This window comes from Pituophis catenifer, unplaced genomic scaffold (assembly GCF_029215685.1).
Source record: "Pituophis catenifer annectens isolate HBS135680 unplaced genomic scaffold, rPitCat1.0.hap2 SCAF_3, whole genome shotgun sequence".
In the NCBI taxonomy this organism is placed as follows: Eukaryota; Metazoa; Chordata; class Lepidosauria; order Squamata; family Colubridae; genus Pituophis; species Pituophis catenifer.
In genome coordinates, this window is record NW_027256883.1 from 180,025,980 (window position 1) to 180,049,572 (window position 23,593).

Sequence of the window (23,593 nt, forward strand, 5' to 3'; positions counted from 1 at the left end):
CGAGGAACGCCGCCGCTGGCTAGGCTCACAGCCCTTCTTTCTCTCTCATTGACGGGAGCGCGCCGGCGCGCACGCAGAGAGAGGCGTATATAAGACCCAGGGAACAGCCGATCCTTCCCCCCCCCCCTCCACCCAAACCACCACCCGGAGAGAGAGAAGCGTTTCCGTGTCGGCTCAGACACGGATACTCGCCACTCGCGAGGAAGCCTTGCCCAAAACCCGCCGGTCTCAGGCAGCGGCTGTGCTGGCGGTCGCTGGCATCCTGCATGCCAAGGCTTTGAGGTCACCCTCGTATGCGCGAAGCCTGTTGCCGCAGAGGCAGCTACAGCTGGAGAACCTCCGGGGAAAGGGACCTGAGGGGTCCCGCGGTGCCTCTTCCTCTCGGGAGCTTGTCCGGGCACTCAATGCTGCTGCTGCTGCTGATAGTGGTCCTGCCCTTCCTTTGGGCCCCCGCACTGGCCCACGTCTGGGAGGTAAGCACATCCCTCATCGGGGGCTTTCTTCGCGGGAGCGGGTGGGCTTGGCGGGGCGGGGTGAGTAGCGGCAAGGAATTAATTTGTGACAAAACAAAACGAGACCAAACGAGAGATGCGTGCAGCATTAAGACGGTATTGACCTGGTTAAATGCGCGTGCAAATGCAACCGTTCGGTGTTAACGCAAGGCTGCGAAAAGAGACCGGGAGGCAGGCTGTAGTCAAGTTCCTGAACAAGCCTTCCCCAACGTGGTGCCCGCCAAAGAACTGAATGGCAGTATTAATCCAGTTGGTCCAGCTGCTGGACATTCTGTTGGGGGAGGGGCAGTGAGAACTGCAAACTGCAACCCACCATCCTCTAGAAATATCTAAGTTGCTGAAGGGAGCTGGTATAAAGTTCTGCGTTATCCTTGCTCACAATTTTCCTCAGAAAACTTGCTTTTCTTATTCAAAGATTCACAGGGCTGCTTTGGTATGGTTTGAATTGAAAACCAGGGTTTATAATTTCGCAGTGTGTGAACTCAGATATTTTGGTCAAAACTACGGTGAGCTGTCTGCTGAATTTTAGGAAGATACTACCAAGAGTTATATTATATTAACCCTTCTTACCTTCATCTGAGAATTTTCTTGCCACCTTGTGTGGCTTCCTTAATGTTTCTATCCAAAGTTGATAAACTGTAAACCATAGAGGCACAACTCTGTGACTTTGTTGCAAGAGAGGACTTCTCATGCTGTTTTCTTTTGGGGTAAACACCTTATGCAGAGTCCAAAAAAAGAGTAAGAAAAGAGAATACACTAATGAGATTAGAAAATAAAAGCAAGCATAAAAAACTAGGCTAGCACTATTTTCTTCCTGGGTACTTTTTTCTGTTTTTAGAAATTATCCTTGTTTCTACCACATCATATTTTATACAATGCTGTTTTTCTTTAAGCTGCTCTCCTTTCTGTTTCTGAAAATCTCAATACTTCATCCAATTGTCTCAATTTACTTACTTTATCTTCATATATTTGTTTTGCGATTCAGTCATAATTCCCACTCTATATTTATTTATTTATTTATTTATTTGTTTAAATTTCTATACCGCCCTTCTCCAAATAGGACTCAGGGCGGTGCACAGCCTAAGTAAAAACAAAGCATACAAAATTTAAAAAACAGTATTAAAATAATTAAATATTATTTAATTAAATATTAAATATGACTAAACCACTTCAATACTTTGTATTCAATCCATATTTACTTAGCATTCATCCTTGGTACTATTTCTTTTTATAATCTCCCATTCCTGCTCCATTTAACTATGTAGCTTTTAACACACCCAGTTCTCACTTCCATATATCAAAATAGGCAGAAGCACATGTTTAAACACAATTTTCACTTCTTTCAACAGATTCCTCATAACAAACCATTACTGCCTTTGTACCATTATTTGGGCATGTTAAAGTGTCTGCATTCATGTTCCTATGTTAAATGTCCTACCAAAGTACACAAATTCATCTGCTTGCTCTAGTTCACGGGTGTCAAACTCACAGCGTCAGGTTGCCATCATGTGACGTTTCATGACATTTTTTCCCTTTGCGGAGCTGAGGTGGGCATGGCCTGCATGTGACGCATTTGGCCCGTGGGCCGCCAATTTGACATCCCTGTTCTACTTTATACAATTAATATAGGACTTGCAATCATTTACTCCATTTTCCTTGTGACGTATGACTACTGTAAGTCTTTGATGCATTATTGTTCAAACCCATAATCCCTGGTGCATCATTCAATTTATCTAAACATTCTGTGCAAAATATTTACATTCTCAGTCAACAACATGCATTATCTACAGAAAAGTATCTATGCATTTACATCCTTAGCCAACATATTTCTATAGTCAACGTATGGATTTCTATTTTCTTATGCACTCACATGAGAACTTCATTCTTTAATATTTATTGAATATATTTATTTATAAATGTATTATTAATGTATTTATTATTTATAAATGTATTATTAATAATACATTTTATCCTTTTCATTCATAAATACTTTCACTTCCCTGCATGTATTTGTCATATCTTGTTCATACAATCAGGCCATCTTTATTAGGCTCCATGATATCCTTCCCTTTCTCTTACTTTAAGAAACATACAACTTTCCTTTCTCATACTTTTTATCATACATACCTCTTATATTCTAAGGAGCAATCTCCTATATGCAGTGGTCCTAATAATATGGCTCATAGATACTGACTTCTATCCCAATTGTGTTTTGGTCAATTAAGTTTTACCATAATTTTTAGTAAGATAGCATAAACTAGACCACCCATTTTATTCTGCCTATGCATCATGCAATATTCCTTGTTGGTAATGGTTAGGGCATAGTTGGCACAATTTGACCAGTAGGATATTATTGGAGCCAAGAATTAAATATATGTCTGTGGTGATTCTCAAACATCCGGATCATAGTTGTTCCAAAGACGCTTTTCAAGAGGCAACTGGACTTTCTTGTTTTTTTTTTTTCCTTGAAGACTTCTTGGATGAGAAGTGAAATGTCTTCAAGGGAAAACCCAAGGAAGTCCAGTTACCTTTTGAAAAGCACCTTTGGAATGACTAAATACAGAAATTGGTTATACATACCGGTATGGATAGTATCTGGGCTTCCTTATCATAGTTTAAAAGGAAAAGCAAATGCAGAAGGTTACAGATATTACTGGAAAAATGGGGAATGGGATGAGGGGTTGATTCTTTCTTTGCCATCCATTTTTTATTTAGAATTATGGTCTTTTCTCTTTTCCTTCCATTGGTAGCTTTCCCCCCAGATGATAGAAATAAAGAACAAGTGTAACAAGCCTTCCTACCATTATTTTCATACTTAAATTTCCACCATAAAAACTTAAAGGGGGTTGCATTTAATATCTGGCTTTGACCCTATGTTCTCTTACTCTCAGACAAAGCCTTTTCCTGGGCACCAAACAAATTTTATGTAAGGGGATCCCCACAGCTGTAGTGTAATAACTTGACCTTTGAAGCAAAGGAGTTCAAGTGAACAAACCTGAAGCACACTACAGAATAAAGCAAATTCAGTTCCTTTGATCAAGAAACAGTATCTACTGATGAGTTTGGTTTCCAGAAAACACAACTTGGATGCAGGTGATGAGACCTTGGCATTGTGTGCTCAGCTTAGCTATAGTCAAAACAATGATAACAGCTTTCTACTAAGAAGGAAGCAATATCTGTTTTTTAAATAGTTCTGTGATTATGGAGATGTTCAATAGAATTCTTTCTGATCAGCAAAGGGTAGGCTTTGAGAAGTTTCTGTTCAACCCAAAATATGAGGCAGGCATAATTCTGATAACTGCAAGCTGTGCTATAGTAATCTATGTGGTTTGAAAACCAAACCAGAATTTCACAGGCAAGTACAGACAAAAAGAAAAGAGTAGCTCTCATGCATAAATCTTGTGCAGTTTGGTATCACACATTTTTCCTCTTTGTTACATTTGTATTTATTTATGTTATTGTTTAGTCACTAAGTCATGTCTGACTCTATGTAAGCCCATGGGCCATAGTACACCAGGCCTTCCATCCTCCATTGTCTCCATTGAATTTGCCTAAATTCATGTTCCTTGATGACACCATCTAATCATCTTATCCTCTGCTGAGCCCCTTTTCCTTTTGCCTTCAATCTTTCCCAACATCAGGGTCTTTTCCAATGAGTCCTCTCTTCTCATTTGGTGGCCAAAGCATTTGAGCGTCAGCTTCAGTATCTATCCTCCCAAATAACAGTCAGGGTTGATTTCCTTTAGGATTGACTGATCCTTGATCTTCTTGCAGTCCAAGGGACTCTCAAGGGTCTTCTCCTACACCACAATTTGAAAGCATTATTTATTTATATCCCATCTTTATTATTTTTAGGCAGCAAACATATCCAGCACACCTTCCTCCTCCTATTTTCTGCAGTGCAAGTGGGACTTCAGAGTTCCATGGAGTTCTTCATAAGATATCCAGCCAGGAATTGGCAACATCTTACATTAGATACAGAAAAAAAATAATGATAGGGAAAAGATTTCATTAAGTTAGAAATTTCTCACTGCAATACAGATGCAATTTTGATAGTGTGGGGCTTCCTTCATCAAGAAGCCTTTGAAAATTGCTTATTGTTTGTACTTTATTCACTTTTGCCACTCTGAATCATGAAATTAAGTTAAAAAGTGAGAAAATAATCATATGTGTTCTAATCATACAGGATGACAGATGCAATCAAACAGAATGGCAAAAACCTTTAGATGGAGGAGCATCAAATGAGAAAGGTAAGGCCTTTTTACCCATTTCACTGTCAAGTGACTCAGAGCAGCTTTTTACCCATTATCACTGGGAATTGCCAGATAGAACATTTCAGGAATAATCACATTGTACCCTGGGCCATCAAAATTATAATGTGTCCACACGTTTTTAAAGCCACAGTAATTTCCCTGGAGACCGCTCCAAGGAAGAATGGGATAGAGATTGAAGGGAGTCAGCAAGGTATTTCTCGTCTTTCTTGCCTTAATTTCCCAGGGAGATGCGGAGAAAGGGCTTGACTTGGGGAATGTAAGATTTCCTCTCCTTCCACTCAGTTCAGCATCTGTGGAAACCTAAATTTGAAAAAAAAAATCCTTTTAAGTCAAAGATTCACAAACATTGTGGTTGAGAAATACACTAGACCATGGTTAACTGAACTATGGTTTACTGAATTAATCTGATTAGGCTTCAGTTTACACAACAAACTGAAGCCTAAAATAAATACAGAGGCTGGATTCACACAACATGCCAAAGTAAGCTATAGCTGTCTAATTTGAAATGTACTGTGTCATTCAGTAATAGTTAAAATGATTGTGGCATTAAATTACATCAAATTTCAAGTTTGTGCTTGTGGAATATATTTATGCCTGTTGGCCTATTCTTCATGTAAAAAAAATAATGTTCTGTTTTGCTTTGATTCATATAAAGTATTATGTCAACCTTTTTTATTGGATTCTTCAGAATTTGAGAGCATGTTATCAATAATCACAATAAATGTTTTCCACTATGGGTATGTCCGTTCAAAAAACTACAGTTGAGAAGGCTAGTCTGGGGATGTTCTGTATTATTTTAGGTTATTTTTATTTATTTTTCTGAGCAGGCTTCAAAAGCATTGGGCCTCAGTCACTCACAATTATATTCTAGAAATGCCTCTGGGGTCTTGGGGTGGAAGGGGGCAAAGGCTTTGTTGGAAATACAGGTTATGCTTAGAAGTTTGTGCTTTCCTTTGTAGTACTTTGTACTAATTAAGTTTTTTTAAAAAAATATTAGGTGAGGCATAAAAGATGGTGTCCATGCACATTGACATCATGTTGTACACCCATTGAGTCATTAAGTTCAGGAAGGGTTACAGATCTCAATGTCTGTTTTTTCAAAATACATTAAGCTAAAATTAAGTATATCATAATAGGATTTAGGGCAATCAACGGCTGTAACCAGTTTTCAGAGAATCTTCCAATCCTCAGGTTCAGCTTTTCTAGAAGCACTCTGTGCTGCCATGGATACTGCACTCAGCAAACTCTGGGTACCCTTTTCTCAACAAGCAAAAATGTATTTTGCTAGCACTAAGATGCCATGTTGCATATGTGTTCAAGAGGAGCAATAGCAGGCCATTAGTTTTAAAACTTGAGTTCATTCTTTTCCAATAGCAATGAAATCAAATACAGATTGTAGAGAGCTGACATTTTCTTGAGGTTTTTTTTGTCAGTGTTAATTAAATCAGGCCACATGCTTGCTCAACCATTAATTGTAGCATGCAGGAATCTCAAATAGGTCAGTTCAGCACATGCCACATACATAGCAATTACCAGAGGATAAGACTAGCATAGACTGTAAAACAGGTTTTGCAAGCAAACAGATTTGTACTTTTTTTATAATGTTAGGAACCAAATACAGTATTTCTGCTACAAAATAAACACTAAACTTTCTAATTATAAACTCTTAAAAGTATTTCTTACCATGGATTAGTAACAAAGTTCTTCCTTGAACTGTTAATAAAGCCACTCTATATGCTGGATTTTAATTACCTAAGATGCCCCCATATCTTTTTTTGCCCCCAGATTTAGTATAGCATAAACTGTCATTGATTAGAGCTCGCTAGTTCAGAGGTGTGAAATATTAATTTCAGTTATGAGATATATGTAGATATAAAAGTAGAAAATGCTGAACAGTAATAGTACGAGTGATGTTATAAGGCAGCAGTGTCGAACTCAAGGTCCGGGGGCCGGACCCATGCATGCAGGGGAGCTCCAGAAACCAGAAGAGCAGTTTCCCGGCATGCATATGCATGCTGGGAAGCTGAGCTTCCGGTTTCCGGCATTCACGCACGCATGAAGACCAGTATGCACACTGGAACGCAGAAGCTCAGCTTCCCAGCGTGCACATGCACACCAGGGAGCTGCTCTTCTGGTTTCTGGCACTCCCACATGCACGAAGACCAGCATGCATACTGGAAAGAAAAGCAACAAGCAACGGCTGGTGTGCCCAGAGAGATGGCTCTGCGTGCCATTTCTGGCACGCGTTCCATAGGTTCGCCATCACGGGTCTAGTATATTGCAGCAAGTGTGCTGACATGAGGATAAAGCCGGTATCCAGATTTGTTGAACATTTTAATTTTTGTGATTTTGTCTGTAAATGCACACGTTTTATCTGAGAGCTGTAGATGACAGGAAGTTACTTTTTCACTTTTTAAAATCTGTAGGAGGCCACACCTGGAAATGTGGAAACCTGTTTTACATTTCCTAATTTAAGAATGTGAATTTAAATGTATGTGCAGCATGAAAAGCCAGAATAAATGTGGCTCAGTTATGATGTTCATCTTTAGTCTTTTAATTATAGGCTAAGCTTTGCATCTATATTCAGATAGATATAGTGATCAGTCCATTTCTTGTATAAGAGGTCTGTCAATTACATGAACCTAGTATATGAACTACAGTTCAGACCTTGAACTGTAGTACATCATAACTGAGTTAGGAATTACGGTTGTATGTCATGATGGTTGTTAAACAGGTCACCATATGACTGGAGTATTTTTATAATCTTATTTGCAGTGATTGTTAAGTGATCATGGCAGTCATAAAGGGAACAGGATGGTTATTAAGTGAACATGGTGATCATGAAGCAAATTCATGGTCTGCAACGGGCATTTTTTTTGCCGGAAATCGGAAGTAAATACCAGTTTCCAGCAAAAACATTGTAAATTGTGAGATGCTGCAAACAGCCATATATGCAAGCTATGGTTGCCAAGCACTCAAAATGTGATCAGGGGTGGCTTCAAAACTTTGAGTCTGGGTCCTAAGTAGCTCTAAGGAGTTTCATCATAACTTTAAATTATATGTGCTGTAAATCAGGTTCATGTTGATACTGATATTGATGATGTCTTTGTGAAATTTCTCAAGTTCCTCAGTTCAACTGATTAAGTACCACTGGTATATGTCAGGTAGACAAGAAGCATTGGGAATAAAATTAAAAGCACCAAATGCTGGAAAGCAATACATTTGCTAACCACCATATGTTCTATCTTCTGCAGGATACCCATTGAATGTGACCATCAACAATTGGGGTTATTCAAATGCTCTCTTTCTAACCTGGGAATATCTCTTGGGAGGTGCCCAGAGCTTCTCATTAGCACTTTATGACTTGGACACAAATACTCTACTGCAAAATGGATCATCTACACTCAATACCACCAGCTTCAGCTTCCAAGGTTTGCTTCCTGGGACACAATATATGATTGAAATCACTGCATTGCTTGCATGTGCACAGAATTCCAGTAGAAGAATCACTGGGCAGACAGGTAAGAGAGAAGTTTATAGCTTGGAATCATTTTCAGCAAATTTGCATTTTGATCTATGGTGCTTGTCCTCTTCCACTTTGATTCATACATTCAATGTTTTGTCATGTTTTCAAGCCACAATGTCCAAAACTAATCTCACAAAATAAAACCATACAAGTTCTGGGCACATCCTTGCATGAATAGTAGTATCTAAGTCAACTGATAACAATATACTTTCTAGCAGATGGCCTAGAAAATTCATCACAGCTACTTAAACAGTAGTTCAAAACATCAAGATATACAGTATGTGAAAGGAAAGGTCATTATTCCATAATCCATTATCAGCTGTTACGTTTCATTAAAAAAATCTGAATTTGGAAGACAAAAATGATAGGTTGTTTTTGGGTTATAACACTGTTTTCATTAAGACCTCATTCTGTTTTTTAAATACTGCATTTCAAAACAGTTATATACATTGGAATAAATGTCACATTCAAGTTCATTTGTTTCTTTTTACTGCCTGTTACATGATTTTTCATGTAGGTAATAATGAACACATTCCTCCAAATCTGAATAGACTGGCATCTTATACAACAAAATACTAGTTGTTTTCTCTTTCTAGCCTGTAATTTGTATTTTCATGTGCATATGGAAATAAACAAAGGCACTCTGATATGTAGTCTATCCATGTGACTTGCACAGAAGACAGATGTAATTGTGTGATGATAATGCCAGAATCTGCAGTATGTTGGCAGCAATGTCAGCTCAGCATTATTTTGCAACAGGCTGTTCTTACTATGGCAGTGCCATAAGCACTGCAACATTCTGACATTGTCTTTGTGGACATAGGAACCTCAGTAGCCACTCATTGCAGAGGTAGTTTATAATTTTCTGTTGGCCCATCTGAAGTGGGTGATTATGTTCAACTATATACAACATTTTTTTTGCATAGAAAGGCTTTTCAGGTTTATTATAATCTTAGAAAGGTGGATGTGCTCATCAGCAGAAACCTGCTCGGTGGGTTTTTTTGGGGGGGGGGAATAAATCCTATTTTAGTACAATTCAGAACTTTCGTTGTCAAGAAAGTTTCAAGGAAGTGGCAACAAAATGGAGAATAAGCTGCCTATTTGCATATAGATTCCGTGCACGTGACTATTTGCATATAGGTTGAGAATTCCCTTGCCTAATAACGAATGCACCAAAAGAATCACCTTTCTCAATAATTATGCTTAAACTTTCATTGTCCACCTTTTTTATTTATTACCAAACTGCCAAGTCAACACTGCAGCAACATTTGGGAGTATGTTAACATGAGGGCTTCAGGTATGATCAGTGAAAATGTAACATCTTGGTATGGATGCCTTTTCTCATTGACAACTTTTTTTTTTTGAACTTGTGTTTTATTTTAAGAACCATTACCTGTGCGGGATGTTATCTTGAGTCATGAAAGTCCTTCAGTATTATTGGTCTCCTGGAGTGAACCCCCAGGTGGGAAAGATGTCTACCAGTTGGATCTCTACCACATAGATTCACAGGCTCTTGTCAAGAATGCAACCATTGCTAGAGGAACCACCACTTTCCGCTTTGAGAAGCTTTTACCGGGCAGTGAATACGCCCTCCGTATCACCACATGGGCTGGATATTACAAAGCAAGCACCAATTCACGAGGATGGACAGGTATTGGGAAATGGGTAGATTAACCAGTGGGCTAGAGAATAAAATCAATTATGTGCAAGTGAAAGTATTAGCAGAATCCATCCAGCTGTACCAATAGGCCCATGTCCCCTGATTGTTTATGTATGTTTCATAAATAGTTTGTGAGGTACAGATATAGAAAGTAAGTCAGCATTATTGAGCCAGACTTGATAAAACCATAAGAAGCTCCTGTAATAGACAAATATATATATCATCTTCAGGACAAAAGATGATATATCATCAAGACAGAATTTCTTTTCTTTTGAAGCAAAGCAGCACAGTTTGAAGTATATCTGAAAGATTTGAGTGCAGAACCCCTCCAAAAGTTATTTCAAATTATAATATTAAATGGTACAAGAGAGAAACAATTCCCTCTAATAAAATATAAGTGAAATATATTTCATTTCATTAATTTTAACAGTTTAGATGTTAACTTAATTAAGCCAACTTTCATATTTGTTCAAGTCAAACAAACCAGTCAAAGGCCATTTTGGCCTAGAAAAGGTATATGTCAGTAGGCTGAATTTTTTTAAATAAAAACCTTCCAGATTCAGGTAGTTTATGAACGTATTTATAAGGTAGTTGCAATTCCATGTTCCTAAGACTAATTTATCAGTGCAGGCTACTTGTTTCCGTAGATTTGTGAGAAAGATGGATTCCTCCTTAGAGTGATGACTCTCTCTGACTCTCTTTTGTGCCAACAGCTCCCAGTCCTCCCAAGGCTCTGACATTCCAGAACAACAATTCCAGCTCCAGTTTGACTGCCTCATGGACTTACTCAGAGGGAGCAGAATGGCTGTATTTCACTCTGCAGAACCTGCACACCCCTGCTGACAGCAGGACAGTGTCACTTAAGAGAGGCCTAACTAACTACACCTTCCAGCACTTGGAGCCTGGAACATCCTATTACCTGGAGGTTAAAGCTTTGTCTGGGCCTTACCTGGTTAAGGGTCCCAATATCACTGTTTATACATGTAAGTATGCAGCAATCCATTTGCTTACAATACTTGGAAGTGGGCAGACCCTATGAATCAGATGAATTTCAGAAGAGTTTCACAATTACCTGTGTGAGAATAGAGAGTTTCTGTTCTAAGAGGCCAAAAGCTTTATTTATTATTGCTTTATAAGGATAGCAAATACTCTCCGTATGAATAGATGGAATTTTTAAGGCTGGTTATAAAGAGAGACCTATGATGTTTGTTCTCTACCTATGTTTCCCTAGTGTAGGAGTTCCTCCAAAATTGTCCTTTTGAATAGGTAAACTATATATATTTTATTTATGTAGTCACAAGTTTAGAATTTTAAAAAGCTAACTGGATGTACTTTCACTCAACTTACCTACTGCAACTGATGCTTAATTTTTAAAGCAGGTGGTTCCTTCGGATCCCTTTGCCTAGCATTAAGCTGTCTCTGTGTTCTAATACTAATATTTTCTTCCAGAATTTGCAAACCCTGATATTTTGTTACTTTTTCTATTCATTTTTCATCAGTATGACTATCTCCTGGTGTTGCTAGATCTATGAACCACACTTTTCCCCCTTTTCAATAATTATTGTCTGGTATGTTGTGTTTCAGGTACTGTATCTGTATTTTTTCAATTAGTCTGTACTTTTTCACTTATTATTTGAAATTATTTGTGAATTCTTTCATAATTTTTTGTTTGCATTACTATTAATGGACATTGGAGCTGTCATCTTCTCAGCTGACATCTGGCAGTTTGTTTGAAGCTTCTGATAGCAAGGCAGTTGTCCTTATAGCTCTCAGCCTCACTGAAGAGAGAGAATTTGCTCCAAGGGGAAATTATTATTGTTACTGTTGTGACAGTTATTATTTGTTTTACTTTCTAGAATTCAGTTCTTTCTGGAAATCAACATGATACAAATTGAGTCTTTTATCCTCCTTTCACTCTTTATATTCAAAAGGACTGTGTTCTGTTCCTTCTTTGAAGTCTGTGTTTCCCCTACAGCCATTATATTTTTAATTAAAACTATATCACATTTTCCTGCATATTGGATTCATGTTCTAAATATATCCTTATCTATTTGAGCAATCCAGAGCAGTAAAGATCCATTCTGATTGAGTATTCAGTTGGATGTGGTCTGGAAAAATATGCCTGTTTTGATACTTCTATTTCCCATTATAGAGTCTATCATGCTAAGTAGATCTTAGTCTATTTTCAAGGATGAAACATAGAACCAGGAAGTATGTGAGCAGTTGAGAATTTGAAGAGTTATGATTGATTGAGTGATAGATCTTTAGAATGTTTATTTAAAAATAGTTTCTTCTTTGTGTGAAGTAGGGAGATGAATTGTGTGAAATAAAGGAGATGCATTCTACTCAAGAGTTGCCCTATTTAATGATCTCCAGATCTATTGAATTGAATGTGTTATCTAACCAAGTGTGATTGTAAACACAAGGAAATTGGTGCAGAAACTCTCGGTGTACATGCAAAGTAATAGAATAATGATAATCATAATACTAATAATGGGGAGTAAGAAAAATAATGATAAATAATTTACTACAGTCCTATTACATGGTATGTATACATAGACATTAGACAGCACTGTGAGAATTAGGTGTTCAGTAGATTGATGGCCCAAGAGAAAAAACTGTCCCTGAATCTAGTTGTTTTGGCCTGCAATGGCCTCTAGCACCATCCCAAGGGGAGGAGTTGAAACAATTTAGATCCAGGATATGAGGGATCTGAAGATACCTTCTCAGCTCTCCTTCTGACTCAGCACAATATACAGGACTTTTATAGAAGGCAGGCTAATTGTAGTTGTTCTTTTTGTAGTCTTAAGTATCAGTTGAGTCTGTACCTGGCCTGTCTGAAAACAGACAGTTATAGAAGGACAAATGACAGAATCAATAATTTCTCTGTAAAACTGTATCAACTGTTCCTCAGACATTCTTGAGTTCACGCAGGAAGAATATTCTTTGTTGTGCCTTTTTAATGATGGTTTAATGTTAAGTGTCCATTTCAAGTTCTGGGAGATTAATAGAACCCAAAAATTTGAAGGATTCTGCTGCTATTGTGCTATTGAATATGTGCTATTCAATATATGTTCAATATATTGTGCTATTGAATATGGTAAGAGGTAGTAAAATAGAAGAGCTGCTTCTAAAATCCATTCTCACCTCTACAATTTTAAGCGTGTTCAGTTCCAGATTGTTACGGCTGCACCACAGGGCCAGTTGTTCAACTTCCTATCTATATGCAGACTCTTCACTGTCTCGAATGACTGTTGTATCATCTGCAAAATTCAGAACATTAACAGAAGGTTTTCTTGAGGTACAATCATTGGTATATAGGGAAGAGAGCAATGGAGAGAGCACACAGTCCTGAAAGGCACTTGTGCTCATTGCCTGGGGTACTAGATGTAATTTTCCCTAGCATCACCTGTTACTTCCTATCTGTCATAAAACTGATTAGCTGCCTACAAGTATGAGTAGGTACAGTGAGCTGGATCAATTTAGAGTAGAGAATTTCTGGAATGATGGTATTGAACATTGAGCTGAAGTCCATGCAAGGGACCAGTGCATAAATTCAAGGTGTTGCCAAATGTGGTGTAATGACATAATGACAGCATCATCTGCCAATCTATTGGCTCAGAAGGCAAACTGCAAGGGGTCTAACATATGACTTGTGTTAAAGTACAGCATATCTTTTATCAGTACCAACCATTGATTGTTTGACGGGATTAAGTAAATTATAACCCAATACGTCTCGAGGGTATCTAGCTGGGCATGAGCAATCAGAATAATTTCTAATTTATTTATTATGAATGTTGATTCTTCCTTTCATCTTTTAATAGACCCCCTGAAACCAGACAATGTAAATTTGATCAACTACGGCAGAGGTACTTTGAAAGCTTCATGGAACTCAGCAGCTGGTGAAAGAGAATCCTATCTGGTGATTCTGCAGAAAGGAGACAGCAACATTATAGTCAGAAATGTATCCGTGGGCGGGAACAGCACATACGTCATCTTTACTGACTTGGCTCCTGGAAGCCACTATACTGCTTGGGTTACAGCTATTGCTGGGCCCCATAAAGCAACAGCAAAAAGCATCTCTGCCTGGACTTGTAAGTAAGAGCTGAATTTCAGATCTTAGAGGGAAAAAATGGAGGGAGGATTTTTTTGCAAAGTAACCTCTAAAATACCTGCCTGCAAATGTTTGATTTGAGGGTGACACCGACAGAGAGAAGTAAAGATGCATTATCTTCCTTCCAGAGATTGTCCTCCAGGATTGTTGGGGGGGGGGGTTTGTACATTTGTATTTGGCTCCTGAGGGCAGCACTTAGGACATTGTGGAATGGGAGGCAAGAGTCAGCAAAAGCAGTGACATAAAGTGGCTTACCCAAGATACATAGACAGATATAAAAAATAATAAGAAATTCTTGAATTTTAAAAAAATAATGTTTGTTTATTGTAGAGAATATTCTACAGTTTTGTTGTGTTTTCACAATCAAAATGGAAAAAATGTGATCTTGATTTTTGGCAGTTAAAAGGAAAAGAAAGCGCAAGAGAGTGCAACCAAAGGTGATCCACCCCTGCTAGATTAGATTCCAATCAGTTGCTGTGATGATGGTGGACACAATGTGCCTCATAACCTCTGTCTAGTTTGAAATTACAATTCGGTATGGGACCAAATAATCTCCCCTGGATTATAGTAAGGAGAAGGAGAATGAACATGTGATTTGAATAGCAGGATGCCAGAACAACCATTATAGGCTATGTCAGGAGGCCCTTTTTTTGTTGTACTCTGCCATTCCTCAGATCATAGTTTCCCATCTTGGATTGTTCCAGGTCTTTTATAAGAAAGCCTGCACACAATATTCTGGGTTGTTGTTTTTTCTCCCTTTCAGCTCCCATGGCTCCATCTAGTGGGAATTTATTGAATCAAGGCAGTGCCTACATGCTTCAGGCTCATTGGCAAGAGGCAGCTGGGACTGGTTATGTGACAACGTTATATACCGTGAAGCCCCTCGTAATGTTGCAAAACAGTTCATTGCCTAAGGAGTCCTCCAGCCAACTTTATGAAGGGTTAAGACCAGGCACTCAATATGCCTTGGAGATCTGCACCGTTGCAGGCCCCCACACTTCTCTACCCCTGCATCTCAGCAATTGGACATGTGAGTGTCAGGAGAGCAATGTTGTTCCGTTATGTAGACAGGTTCCCAAAAGGGGCAAAAAAAGAACAAAAAAATGGGAGGGGGATACATCAGGGATGCAAAAAAATGCAGTTATCCAGTATCCTTTTTTATTGCAAAGTTTTGTGCATTCTGAACTTGGTTGTTTGCTTGCAGACATTCCTTTATCCAAACTAAGTAGCAACATTGAGGTTACCTACCTAGGTAATGAAATGAATATAGTATTGGTAGTTTAGCTTTACAGTCTTTCTTCCAAACAACATCAGAAAAATATTTATCTGTGTATATGTATCTACACCATAAAACTGTGTAACCTTGGCTTGAATAGGAAAGTTAAAATCAGCACAACTTCTCAACCTTAACCCTTATGCAAGAGCTTGCAACCATAACAGCCTTAATGTGAAAGGGTGGAAATTCTAAAAAAGAGCAATAGGACCACCAAAGGTACTGGGCATAGCTCATGGACAACTGTCCTGCTGATTAAGAGAAGCTTATCTTGTGCCTTTGCCTTTGAGAATGGAGCCTCTCTATTTAAAGCAAGCTACCATTTTACAAAACATGAGGGAGCTTCCCCCTGCCCCCAAGTGGGAAAGGCCAAAATATTTGGTGTTTCATTTTTTAAAGTAAAGATTGTGGGTGAGGCAAAAATAATGTCTCAACTCTTGCAGACAGTTCTCCTTCATCCCTTTAAATAGTCCAGAGTAAAATGTGCCCCTTGACTTCACTTTTCCTGAGAAAATTGTACATTTTTGTTCTAGCAATTATGATCTTTTCTAATATTGCAACACAAAAGCTGATTTGGTTTTTTTTTTTGTTTTGTTTTAATGAGCATAGGAGCCCACATAAGATTTGGGTTTGGCATTCCTTGCTGTACATGATTTCATGTTATAGAGGATGAAGAAAATGCATATAATTCTATAAGCATTATGCCTGAAAGACTTTAGGCATGGATTATTTCAGAAGTTATTGGCCTTCACTGGCTTTTAAGAAGAGACTGGACAGGCACTTGTCTGGAAAGGCATAGGGTCTCCTGCTTGAATGGGGCGGGGGGTCCTTTCCAACTTTTATTTTGTTATTAATTTTTAATTAGATAAATAAAGCATCTATAGGGAGAACATGCAACCATTAGCGGGTTGTTTTTATGCACAGTCTGTTCCAATGACAAGTAGGATCCAGCTGTTCAGAGCCTTGTGATTAAGACTTGCCTGAGAATCAACTAGTCTGGGTTTAAGATTCCATGTTTCCTTCAGGACAGATGTTGCTAGGCAACTGTCTAGGAAATTTCTAGACAACTGTCTAAGAAATAACTATAGTTAATTGTAAGTATTTGCTTATAGTGTATAACCTGTCTGATATTGGTTCCTTTCTCCTACCTTCAGATCCTTTGCCTCCAGAGCACCTGAAACTCAGCAATGATGGTCATAGAATGAGGTCGCTCTATGCTTCTTGGCAGAATCCCTTCAAAAGCGGAGGCGTCTATGTAGGAGCTCTTCTGGAAACCAAGTCCCAATTAGTGATAAAAAATTTGACTCTGGCAGAAGCTAATATCACCTTTGAAATGCTAATCCCAGGACGTCAGTATACTCTGAAGCTGGCAAGAGTGGCTGGACCATTTCAGTCTCATGTTCAAATAGTTAGTGACTGGACATGTGAGTATGCCACCATTCTCAGTAGTATGTGAACCAAGCATCCTTCTCCAATGTGACACTTTTCATCTATGTTCAACTACAGTCCCATCACCCCAACCCCCCCCCCATTTACCATACTGGGAGATGCAGTCCCACACATCAAATTATTGCAGCAGAGGATTTCTCCTGTTCTTGTTTGACTTTCAGTGAGTTATATATCCACAAGTAGAAAAGGTATTAGCAAACATAAACATCTCATTGCAAATAAAGGCAGGAAGAGGAAAAGCAGAGGTAGAAATGAGAGAATATTTGTGAGTTTGAATTTTGTAAGGACCTGGCCTGATTTTTGCTGAGGTAAGAGCTCGAGATGATTTAGAAAGGTAACAGTATTTCATCCAAATTCCACAGATTGCCCAAGATTTCAGATATCATATTTGAGTTTTGTATTTGCAATTTGTTCAAAAAGTAATTGTATCACCATAATTCATTTTAATAGATTAATTGTATCTTAATTCACATCAGTAGTTTACAATTAATAGTTTACAAAGCAAGTCCCAAAGGTGCTTTTTCAGGAGGCAACTGGATTTTCTGGATGGTGGGGAATGGAAGGATTTATATCATCCAGTCAGATCTGAAGACGATTCTTGAATGAAAAGCAAAAAGTCCAGAAAAGTCCAGTTGCCTCTCAAAAAAGCACCTTTGGGACAACCATGACTTGGATGACTGAGAATCTCCAGAGACGTTTACAAGGCAAGAATAAATCTAGGGTTCCTGTATCTGGATGAGTTTTTGTATCTCTTTTCTGTTATCTAGTGGTATCTGGATGTTTATAGCCCAGAAACAATATATTGATTAAATGACCTTTGTATATGTGATCTTTACTACTTTTATTGAGTGTTCCAAGATAAGTCACTTCTTTACTTAGAAATCTTTCCTTCCAAATAAACATCTGTTCATCACCTGAATTCGCCATCCTGGAATGGTACAGCTTAGTAGTAGATAAATCTCTTTCTTTCAGATCCTTTGGTGCCATCAGGAGTGATGCTGGCCAGTAGCAGGTGGGCCAGCAGCCTTTTTGCTTCTTGGGACCAGCCTCTAGGTGATAGAGACCAGTTCTTCCTGCGATTCTACAGTCTGGAACATCCTTTGCAGAGGAACATCACAATTGGGCCAAGCATGCTAAATTTTACATTTGAAGGTCTTCAACCTGGCAGTCAGTACTTACTGGAGGTTACAGCAATGGCAGGACCTTACCGAGCTTCATCTCAGGTGGTTTCTGCATGGACATGTGAGTATTCAATCTGTTTCTGCAAATAATGAGACTTTCCTGAACACACAGTTTTATTGCAGACTAACATCTCAGTAAGGCTAAGAAGGTGTAGTGTGATGTCGAAGCTACTCATGCATAAGCTGTTGCAATATCCTTGCTCTCATTTGACAAATTACAGTAATCTTTCATTTCCATTAATCTGCAAAAGGAATTTCGCATTTATCTTGTTACCGGGGGAGCATTTTTGGCGATGGAAAAAAATCATGAAATATTGTGACCTGGCCATCAAAACTACGTGATTATGGATGAAACATGGTATAGTGATACCCATTGTCATTGGGGCACTTGGTACCATGTCCAAGAATTTTATAAAATACATCAAGAAATTGCAACTTCCTGCAATAACACCAGCGGAACTGCAAAAAACTGCGCTAGGAGACTCTAGTTAGCTCATCCCTGCTCTACTGTCTTAGTTACCTGTCACTAACTTATGACCGGTATCTTCATGTTCATATGTTATATCATTAAGATAATATTTAATTCATATTATGAAAATCTGCTGGAATATATCCAGCTTTGCAAATCCTTGAAATGAAGAATGAATCCAAGATGTCACAGAGCTGGTGAATATGTTCTGTGAATCAGCTATTGTGAGGTTAATGCATCATGCCTGCCTTTTTCTAAAATCTGACTCTGATATGCCAACCTTTTTATCACTATAGATCCTCTATCTCTGGCAAATGTCAGTGTGAAAGGCAGCCAAAATCCCCAGCAACTGATTGTGAGCTGGATTGAATCAGGAAGAGGACGAGGATATTGGGTACAGCTCTATTCAGAGGAATCCCTGTCCATTATACAGAATGTGTCTGTACCACATGGAACCACACAGGTGACTTTGGATAATCTGGTGCCAGGGACTCGGTATCGTGTTGAAATTGTCTCCAGAGCTGGACCTCACTACATTTCTTCCCAAACAGCCGTTGGCTACACAGGTATAATGTAGGGCCCCTTCTGCCCCTTTTCCCATCCTGTTTATTCTGCCTGAAATAGGTTGGCACTGCAAATATTTTAAGAGATCTATCTCCAATTGCTAGTTTTGACAGAAGGAGCACAGCTGCTATTGTTTCTTATCAGTATCATATGTTGGTGAGTGAGATATTAAGAGCTAGATAATCATTCGTTCTGTATTTTCTCTCCCCTGCCTTTTGAGTTTGCACCAGACAATACTGAAAGAGGAATTGGCCTTTAGTTCCACTAAGTCAATAAATGAGACTTTTACCTTTTCTAGTGTTAATGTTCACATTCCATATTGTATTCATTCCTATCTAATACTTCCTTTTTCTTGCCCTATAATTATATCTTATTTATTCTAATGGGACAATAAAAAAAAAACCAATGAGACTTTGCACTTGTCTAATTATTTTTGTTCAGCAAACATTTTCTGATGTCACCTGTGCTGCTTCTTCTAGTGCCCCTGTTGCCACTTTCTCTGAAGGTGATCAGTCACAGTTCTTCAGTGTTATCTGTGCAATGGAAGCCCCCAGCTGGGCAGAGAGACGGTTATATGGTTTCTGTATCGAAAGAGGGATCTACAGATACCAGTAATCACATGTTTGTGGGGAAAACCAGCACCAATGTTACAATTGTGGGACTAGCCCCTGGGACCTGCTATCTGATTGCAGTGTGGTCACTGGCTGGACCCTACAGCTCTGCTTCCCGGAACAGCTCAGCTTGCACAGGTAAGTGTAATATCTTGATTATTGATCTCTGAATTTGTTAATAAGGTGCAGTGAATGAATTCTGATGCAAAAAGATTTCTTTAGCCTTAAGATTTCTCATATTGATGGATCCTAGATTGCATGGACTTGCCTACTCTTCAGTTCAGTCTTGTTCACATTGGAAGATAATGATTAAATTTTATAGTGTCACCATATATATTACTGTACCATGAAGAGAGTTTCTGACTGAAACTTCTTTCTGACTGTAGCTCCTGCTGCTCCTGTGAACCTGACTCTGAACAATATGGGCAATTCATCTGTGCTGTACACATCTTGGACTGAGCCTCCAGGAGGACGGGACCACTACAGGATGATTCTGTATAGCCTGGATCCTCCAGGCATGAAGAGAGTTCGTGTCATTGGCCCAGGTGTCCAGGATTTCCTTTGGACAGATTTGCCATCAGGAAGCCATTTTGCTGTGCAGGTTATTTCAGTGAAAGGACATGCTGAGGCCTCCTCCACCATTGCTGCTGAGTGGACATGTGAGTCTGACAGTCTAGGCTGTACTGTTACTCATAGATATGAGACTATAACATTATTTGAACAACTCTATTCTCAAGATCATTTTCTTTATCCAACTCTTCCTCAGTGTTTTTTCCATTTTCTTTATCCAACTCTTCCACAAGCTTGACCACTGATCATTAGGTCACATTTCCTTTCCTGAAGCCTACTAAATCAAACAATTGGATATATCCCCAAGTTGACAAAGTTTTTATTCTTCTTGATTGATTTGGTCCCTCTTCTGTATGTACTTAGAGGAAAGGAAATGTAGGTCTTAATAACAGGAAGTAATCTGTAAATGTGCTTGCTCCATTAGATTAAAAAATCCTATCAACATTGATATACATTAAATCCTCATGTGTATTCTGTCAGGGACAAGATAGGCAAGTTTACGTATTAACATATTGATGTGGCCAACACCCTTTCAACTGTTTGCAGTGATGGAAATAAGATGGCGATTTATTCACATAAAAAGGATATCTACAGCAGGTTCTTACTTCTTTCAGTTGTTAGGTTAATTTCACTTTCACTTTCTCAGCTTGGTGCCTTGTATTGGATTTCAACTCCCATAACCTTCAGCCAGCATGGTTGGTAAATATAAGTGTTGATGTTTAACAGATCTGGGAGATACCAGTTTGAGAAAAGCAGGGTGGTTTTCCTTTGGGAAAAAGGAAAATGAATTCTAAGAAGAAGAATGGATAAAGCTTAATGTATTTACAGTATGCGTTCAAAATTAAGTCTACCTGATTCAGCTTAAAGCTAGAGAGCTGCTGACAATAAAATAGTGAGTAGGAAGGTTCAGTGGTTTGATTTAATGTAGATCAACTTTCTGATGATGACTTTGACCAGTCTTATTATCAATAAACTGAACAAATTAATAGAATTTGTTAGGTTTATTGATAATTGAGTACAATAAGCAGAATTTACACCTATCCTTCTCAACTTTGTAGTTCTGCCCATTGTTCAAAACTCTCCTGTGTGCTCAGGATAAGAGTGCTAGTTATATTTGTTATTTGGTAGATATAAGGTATTGCTCTTGACTGCTGGTTTAAATCTTTATAATTTTGTGTTTTTTATCTTGTTTTGTAAACTTTTCTATTTTATGTGAAGTACAACTTATACATCTAATAAATATTTTTATTTATATACATACATAGAAACATAATTAGTAGTACTCAGGGGTGAAATTCAGCAGGTTCTGACAGGTTCTGGAGAACCAGTAGCGGAAATTTTGAGTAGTTCAGAGAATTGGCAAATACCACCTCTGGCTGGCCCCAGAGTGGGGTGGGAATGGAGATTTTGCAATATCCTTCCCACAGGAGTGGGGAGGGAATGGGGGTTTTGTAGTATCCTTCCCCTGGAGTGGGGTGGGAATGGAGATTTTGCAGTATCCTTCCCCTGCCACGCCCACAAACCATACCACGCCCACAAAGCCATGCCCACAGAACCAGTAGTAAATCAGATAAATTCTTAATTACTTTACAGCTCCACTGCCAGCTTCCTCTGTGCAAATCTGGAATGGAGGGCACCCAAACAGGCTGCATATGGCTTGGGCACCAGCTTCTGGAAGACTGGATGGCTATGAATTGAAACTGTACTACACAGGATCTAGCACTTTAGCAACACAAGCATATCTTGGAAGGGATTCCACTAATTTTACCTACTCAGGTCTGACACCTGGAATCAATTACTTATTTGAGATTCTCTCAAAGGCTGGACCTCATAGGACTTCGGCAGGGAATTTCAGTGCTTGGACAAGTGAGTAAATGATGACAAGATCATGCTCCTCTATTACTGCCATATATGATTCTAAAATACTGCCCCTTGTTATAATGATTGGCTTCTCATATGTGTAACTTCAGTTGTAGACAGTAGGGTTTGCCCAAAGCAATTTATACTCTTACATGATAATAAAATGAATTTACAAGATAAAATAAATAAGTCAATTAGACAAATAGCCACAACTTGGATTACCATTGTCCTCATCCTAATGATAAAATAAGTTATCCTAATATTTTCCCTTAGTTCATTCTTGAGTGTTTGATAATCTCTATACTCTTCAGAAATACCCAACTATAAATTTTTCTTCTAAGGCTGGTCATGTAAGCTTCCACTTCAGTAAACTCCCTCCCAAAAACATATTTCTTCCTCCACCATAATAAGTTACTAGATAAATAATGTAAAAAAATTCCTTCATCAGAGAAGAAATAGTTAAATCAGAGTCATCAAACAGCGTCATATATTCCAAACAAAGTAGAATTCTTATGAATAAAAGAAACCAGCACAAGTGAGTTCCTGTTTCTTATTTATTTATTTATTTATTTATTTATTTGTCATATTTCTATGCCGCCCACTCTCCGAGGACTCTGGGCGGCTTACACCAAAGACAGTATACTAAATAGCATATTGCCCCCAACAATCTGGGTCCTCATTTTACCCACCTTGAAAGGATGGAAGGCTGAGTCAAGCTTGAGCCGGTGAGATTTGATCCGCTGATCTGCTGAACTAGCAGTCAGCTGAAGTAGCTGCAGTACTGCACTCTAACCACTGCGCCACCTCGGCTCGTTCTTCAATTGCTCTTGTAATTTTGAAAATGATAAATCCCCTTACTACTTGTGATCCAGAACAAACACAGGGTTCAGAAACTGATTTAAAACATAGACCAAAATGTGTACATATGGCCAAGAAATTTTTAATTGAATAAACAAGTTTTGTTTGCAGTTTCATTCCAAGCAACGCAGTATGCTGTCATTTTGAAGCTAAGAAATACTGGTCCTGAATTTCATTTGAAATGGCTGACACTTCCCTCACTTAGGTCAAATCAGGAATAATATTGATCTCCATAGCTTGCATAGTTTCATAGGAAATTGTTTGCATCAGTAAATATTGGAATCAAGGAGGCCAAATATATCCAAGATTTAATTAAACCCAGTAGCAATTTTAATACAAAAGATTAGCATCTGCTCCCATATTAGTTCATGGTCCATTGACTAAATTGGTCAATTTAGAAATGGAGCCTCGAAACTCTGCTTGGTTTCAACTAGCAAATATCTGATCCTGTTCTTCTGGCAATGTGGGATATGATCCCAAAATAAGGCCTCAGGGGGACACACTCACTTCAAATAATGGCTGAATTATTATCCATTTTTCTAGGCACAAGGGAAATATTTAAATCTTGTTGTTCAGTCACTAAGTTGTGTCTGACTCTTCATGGACCATAGCATGCCAGGCCCCCCTGTCCTCCACTGCCTCCCAGAGTTTGCCCAAAATCCTGTTCATTGC

At 38.5% G+C, this 23,593-nt stretch overlaps 1 protein-coding gene across 1 annotated transcript in view; it reads left to right on the forward strand.

Moving 5' to 3' along the window:
- Positions 1-293: 293 nt before the first annotated feature.
- LOC139314307 (receptor-type tyrosine-protein phosphatase V-like) overlaps positions 294-23,593 on the forward strand; it is a 54,857-nt gene continuing 31,557 nt past the window's right edge. The window contains exons 1-13 of the mRNA XM_070939893.1: positions 294-473; positions 4,699-4,762; positions 8,041-8,307; positions 9,697-9,963; positions 10,686-10,955; positions 13,797-14,066; positions 14,850-15,116; positions 16,514-16,783; positions 17,781-18,050; positions 18,755-19,024; positions 19,502-19,771; positions 20,020-20,292; positions 21,797-22,069. Of these exons, the coding sequence (XP_070795994.1) occupies positions 294-473; positions 4,699-4,762; positions 8,041-8,307; positions 9,697-9,963; positions 10,686-10,955; positions 13,797-14,066; positions 14,850-15,116; positions 16,514-16,783; positions 17,781-18,050; positions 18,755-19,024; positions 19,502-19,771; positions 20,020-20,292; positions 21,797-22,069 (3,211 nt within the window). The remainder of the gene's footprint in view (positions 474-4,698; positions 4,763-8,040; positions 8,308-9,696; positions 9,964-10,685; positions 10,956-13,796; positions 14,067-14,849; positions 15,117-16,513; positions 16,784-17,780; positions 18,051-18,754; positions 19,025-19,501; positions 19,772-20,019; positions 20,293-21,796; positions 22,070-23,593) is intronic.